Source organism: Salmo salar, chromosome 10 (genome assembly GCF_965601325.2).
Source record: "Salmo salar chromosome 10, fSalSal1, whole genome shotgun sequence".
Lineage (NCBI taxonomy): Eukaryota > Metazoa > Chordata > Actinopteri > Salmoniformes > Salmonidae > Salmo > Salmo salar.
In genome coordinates this window covers 117347640-117353359 of record NC_138300.1, presented here as the reverse complement: position 1 = coordinate 117353359, position 5720 = coordinate 117347640, and the positions used below count along the sequence as shown (strand labels likewise).

The 5720-nt window shown below is 39.9% G+C and overlaps 1 protein-coding gene across 3 annotated transcripts; it reads right to left on the bottom strand.

Moving 5' to 3' along the window:
- Positions 1-911: 911 nt before the first annotated feature.
- On the bottom strand, positions 912-4857 carry LOC106561648 (dnaJ homolog subfamily B member 9). Of its 3 annotated transcripts, XM_014125807.3 has the most exons (4): positions 4758-4845; positions 4086-4139; positions 3693-3923; positions 912-2983 (listed from the first exon to the last, which is right to left on the bottom strand). In XM_014125807.3, the coding sequence occupies exons 3-4, from the start codon at positions 3907-3909 to the stop codon at positions 2541-2543; spliced, it is 660 nt and encodes a 219-aa protein (XP_013981282.1). In that variant the 5' UTR covers positions 3910-3923; positions 4086-4139; positions 4758-4845; the 3' UTR covers positions 912-2540. The 3 variants fall into 3 exon arrangements, with proteins under 3 accessions (XP_013981282.1, XP_013981281.1, XP_082813540.1); XM_014125806.3 differs by lacking the exon at positions 4086-4139 and having other exon boundaries at positions 4758-4857; XM_082957414.1 differs by lacking the exon at positions 4758-4845 and having other exon boundaries at positions 4086-4747.
- Between the last annotated feature and the right edge of the window lie 863 nt (positions 4858-5720).

Genomic DNA, 5720 nt, shown 5'->3' with positions numbered 1-5720 from the left:
GCACAGATAGAACAATGAGACTGAGATTTAACCGGATGAATAAATGTGAAGCATCCGGTTGGCGTTTCCATTCACTACCAAATATGGTGGTGAGAGGAAGAGCAGTGGCCGGATGTGGGAGAATATAGATTTGGGCCGACAATTTCCTCAATGGAACATTTGATCTCAAAACAGTTTTCGGTTTCTAAAACTATAATATGTTACGAACAGAGTTGACTGTTTACAAAAATTGCGTTGTTTAGGAGTGCAAAGGGCGAATTGAGTTAATGCACACGCGCACTTCAGAGTAGGCGTTCCCTAACGGAAATACTCGCTTGTCTCTGACCACTATGATTAATTTAATTCAGCTTAAAACGCTGTGATCTATCTTGGGTAAGTTAAACATCTTTGAGTGGCGTTTCCTCCAAACGGACTTGTTGCGCATAAAAACCAGTGCGTGGTGACGTAGTGCACACAAAATGTACTTTTTCTGTTTACATGTTCCGAATAAAAATGTAACTCTACCGATTAGTTGTCACGAAAACGGTTGCGTTAAATAGAAAATATACCTACTCTGGTATTGGCACGTGCGCTCGAGGAAACTGCTCGCAGATAGCGTGCGGGGAAGGCTACTCTACAATAAAATTATTATGGATGTCAAACGTCAGTCAAGCGTCGATCATCATGTCACCAGAATATGACGTTCGATATTTATTGGAAAACATCAAGCTCATCGCCGTTCAACCTTATTTCATCTGTAGCCTAATAAACTGTATGGTTTCCCTCGTAGGACCACACACCATATCATCGCACTACCCCAAATAAAAGTTAGGTTGCAGAGAAAATTTGACTTGAGAGTGTGCAAACCTGCCACACACCTGACAAAGATTGGTACAATTTCACAGAATGAAAATACACAGTTTGTTCTCATCTTTAATTTCCTGAAGCCTTTTATTTTTCCATTTTCAAAGGACTATACCCTATTTCCAGTCAAGGTAACACACATTTTATCCATAGGATTACAATAACGAAAGTGCTATATGGGTCATACATCAACATATCACAATGACAAAGCCAGCTAGTAACAGTGGCAAAACATATGAATACAAGAGGAGCTGGCTTTCAAATATTGCACATGACATAAACTTGGGGACATATTCATTAAGCGTCTCGGAATAGGTTTGCTGCCGATCCAGGATCAGTTCCACCTGACCATGTAAAATGTTACTCATGTTGATCTAAAAAAAATAATTAAAAAAAAGGCAAAACTGATCCTAGATAAGCACTCCTACTCAGAGAACATTTCTGAATACAAGCCCAGGAGAACAGATATTTATAGTCTACAGACTAGTGAAACATGAGGTAATGGGGTGGTTATGAGGTGTTGGATGAACAACACTGGATTTTATTTACACCAATGTTAGCTTATAAATTCAAATGGTCCATGCAGACAGCAGAAGAGATGTTAAAATTTCCTCTGGAGTGAAAATCATAACAATGTAGCTAGCTACATCAACAGCAAAAAGTTTACATGTTATGATCTTTGCCAGTACAAGTTCTTGTCGATCTGAATATTTATTTCCTAATTTCAACTTAAAGTGGCGAGCATCCCTTACCACAAAAAAAAGGAACTTCAGGCAGCATCAAAATGCTGCCATACAGTTTAAGTAAATGTTCTGAGGGAACATTTTTGCAGACATTGTCCATTTATCAAGCTAAAGCAAACCTGTCACAGTTCATTATCCACACTGTTTTGTTCCAACCAAAGGCTGCTGGATTCACACAATGGAGCCGTAGGCTATACAAAATACTACATGCACACAGAAAATGTCTGGGTTCGGCAGTGGTAGTAGTTACTGAAACGTTTTGGCTGACGAATTCCAATAACAACGCTCAAGTAAAAACATTCTTCCATAAAAAAAAAAAACATGAAATAAAATAACTCATGAACAATTGAAGTTGCTTAAGGCAACAATACTGATACTATGTTCAATTGCATCTTTAGGTTTGCAAGGGACTATATAATGAATAGCTTCTCCTCAAAAAGCCTATGTAAATATTAAGGGGGTTTCTAAATATACGGTATATAGAATGATATATATCATTCTAAGTAGCTAATGAAAATCTGGATCCAGATTAGACTTAACACTACCCCAAAAATATTTCTCTACAACATTTAAATTCCTAACTATACTGTGAGCGATATGCTTCAAAAGCTTTTCAGTGCTTTAATTAATTGTTAAAAATTAAACTGAGTGTGCTAAAAAGTGTTTTCATTAGCTACTGTGACTCAACAAAATAGCAATGACCAGCACTTAGGTCACAGCAGCAACAAAAACAGCTTGCTCCCACCACAGGGGCCTACCCATGTGCAAGCTGTGGCAGGGTCATGTTCATTAGAGCACAACATAGAGAAACATTTCAAAATGTTATGCAATGGAAAACAAGCCTTTCTTATTGGACAAGTTCAGATAGTACCTCCCCATTTCAGGCTGCTTTGTTCCATTTTGTGCCTGATGAACACGACCCAGGGGACGTGGATACCGACAAGACCTCTGTCCTCAGGAGCCAGTGCAGTCAGTGTAAGTGGTGACCATGTTCCCCCTGCGCTGTGTCACTGTTCTGCAGTGTTGCTTCGTTGTAGTACCCTGAAATGTGCTCTCCGTCCGCTTAGTGGCGTCCCTGTCAAAAGTAAACATCTTCTCCATGTCGTCAAACACGTCATCAAAGCCACCACCACCTGCTGCTCCAAAGGCACCCTGGAAGTGTCTCTTGTGTCTGCTGTGGTGGGCCTCCTGGTGGGTCCGGAAGTGGTCCTCGAAGTGCCTTTGATGGGCGTGCCGGTTCTGGCTGTAAATATCAAAGTCCTTGAACATGTCGTTGAAGTTGAAGGGCTGGTGGACGTTTGGGCCGTTTCGGTCTTTGGTTATGTCATTATAGAATGTGCCGTGATCAAACTGGTCATACTTTTGTCTCCTCTTCTCATCTGATAATGTTTCATATGCTGTAGATGACATAAGTGCAAGAAAAGGTTTCAGATCATAGCAATGATTCTATTAGCAGTACAGTGTAAAATAAAAACACTCGTTTTTAACAACAATGATGTAATTTGGCTACAGCATAATAATAAAGAAATAACACACTAGAAGGAATGTGAGAAGATGGACATTTTTACATAAATAAAAGACACGAAAGAGTAAAGAATAATGGGAATATTTAAGATGACCAAAGTTCATATTTAGTTTAGAGTGATCAACACAATGTTTAGCATATTTGGAGTTTCTTTAGTACACATAATTTCCAGTGTTACAGTCAAGGTGCAGGTTGATGGTCACTAGACTAGAAGCTGAATGTTGTTATGGATTACTCTCATGTCTGTTGATAGTGATTGACTCCAGACTGGAGGTAAAAGAACCGAGGACACTGATTATTCACGGCTGTATTGATGACATTCTGTGAACACCATGTGATTCTGTAGCAGCTGACCAAGTCACTGCCTGTTTGTTTTGACTTCCTACAAGCCTCTCGGGCTGGTGTTTACAGAACATGTTGTGCTCTCTGAATAGGATATAAAGGGCCGACGCTGAAAAGGCCAGTTAGACATTTTCTCTGCTTCTGCTCTGGAGGAGACTCACTGTTGCAACTTATAATACACCGGAATTACTTTTGAATTACTTATTTTGTTCACCTGGAATTTCCTATTACACACTTACCCTCAGCAATTCCTCTGAACTTTGCCTCAGCATTTGGGCTCTTGTTCTTGTCTGGATGATACTTCATTGCCAGCTTGTGAAAAGCCTTCTTTATCTGACGCTCGTTGGCATCTTTCCGCACACCCAGTATGTCATAGTAGTCCTTCTTGGCAAGTATCAACTCTGTTATCATCAGGATACACACCGCAAATGTTAATGCTGACTGTGCAGTTGCCATGGTGCTGGTGGCTTCTGTAAAGTAGATATGGGGAGAGTAGAAGAACAGTTGAGATCCCATATCTTGGCCTATACGTCTATGGTTGAGATAAGCTACACTAGAGCATACACATGTTCCAAACTTCAACGCATTGAAACAAGTGCCAATTGTGATTAATTAATTTATTTTTATTTCACCTTTATTTAACCAGGTAGGCAAGTTGCGAACAAGTTCTCATTTACAATTGCGACCTGGCCAAGATAAAACAAAGCAGTTCGACATAACACAGAGTTACACATGGAGTAAAACAAACATACAGTCAATAATACAGTAGTTTATGCAAAGGAGTGAGCAGAAAAGGTCTTAATGTCTACTAGTAGTAATATCATGTCCAACATAAAGATCCCCTGTTCCCACATAAACTTGTATAGCAGCTAGTTAAACAGTGCCTTGAGTTGAGAGCAGTGATACAGCTATCAAATTTACACTGATCATCTGCATAGCTCACACTGAGTCACGGTCATCTTGACTAACGTTAAGCAATATTGATGGAGCCAGCCAGACAAATTGAGCTTGGATGAGTGAAGTATGAATTCCCTAAGAAAAAGTCAGTTTACCTGAACTGACACGATGTTACCAATATTTTCCATATATCTTTTTCATTAATCCCAATGACGCTGATGATGTTAAATTAGTTTGCTATTTAGCTAGTTTATATATTGGTGGTTAGCAAACGTTAGCTAGATGGCTTGTTAAGCATTTAGCGCTAGCAAGCTTGATTGCCCAGTAAATCTAAAACCAATAATTCAATGACACTAATAATGAAGTTATGCGAGGACACATAGCTGCGACAATACAGCTTTGCTTACCTTCTCGCTGAACTGGGAAGGATAACTTCAGTTAGCTAGCGGTTATCGCGTCGCTCTGTTTTGACGCTCCATCACACTGAACGAAAACAACACGAATCGCAATGCGATTGGACAGTTCCCGACCAAGTGACTTCTGACTCCGCCCTTACTTCCTCACTTTCCGCGGGAAAATAAACCTTGTGGAAGCGGGTTTGTTTTTCTATGGAGATAAACTGCTCATTTCCAACGTGAGGCCCTTGATCCAATTTTAGTTTCGTAACGCTTAGGTTGTTACGAATGTACTGGTGTAAATGAACGCTGTAAACGGCATCCCTCTTTTCCTCTGTTGAAGACGACATGACCACAGATATAAAACACTGATTTATTTAACCTTTATTTTATCAGGGAGTCAATGAGATGGGAGTCATACAGAAAATACACTCATCAATATAAATACAAAATGCAAGTAGAAAGAGAAACATGGTCGGTCATAAAAAACAAACACATTCATCAGTAATAAGGTCCTCAATCAGCCTTCTGAATTGCCCTAGAGGCATCAAGTGGCTCCTGAGTGACAGAGCGGTCTAAGGCCCTGCATCTCAGAGCATAAGGTGTCACTACAGACACCCTGGTTCGAATCCAGGCTGTATCACAACCAGCCGTGATTGGGAGTCCCATAGGGCGGCGCACAATTGGCCCAGCGTTGTCCGGGTTTGGCCAGTGTTGGTCGTCATGGTAAATAAGAATTTGTACTTTAAAGTACTACTTAAGTAGTTTTTTGGGGTACTTTACTATTTATATTTTTGACAACTTTGACTTTTACTTCACTACATTCCTAAAGAAAATATTGTACTTGTTACCCTGACAACCAACAGTACTCCTATCATTTTGAATGTGTTAAATTCACTTATCAAGAGAACACGTGGTCATCCCTACTGCCTCTGGCCTGGTGGACTCACTATACACAAATTATTCTTTTGTAAA

Excerpts from the sequence above, each read along its gene's own strand:
- LOC106561648 (XM_014125806.3), bottom strand. The coding sequence starts at position 3,909 with ATGGCAACTGCACAGTCAGCATTAACATTTGCGGTGTGTATCCTGATG. Across the intron at positions 2,984-3,692 it reads GTTCAGAGGAATTGCTGAGG|CATATGAAACATTATCAGAT; the intron begins GTAAGTGTGTAA and ends TGTCATCTACAG.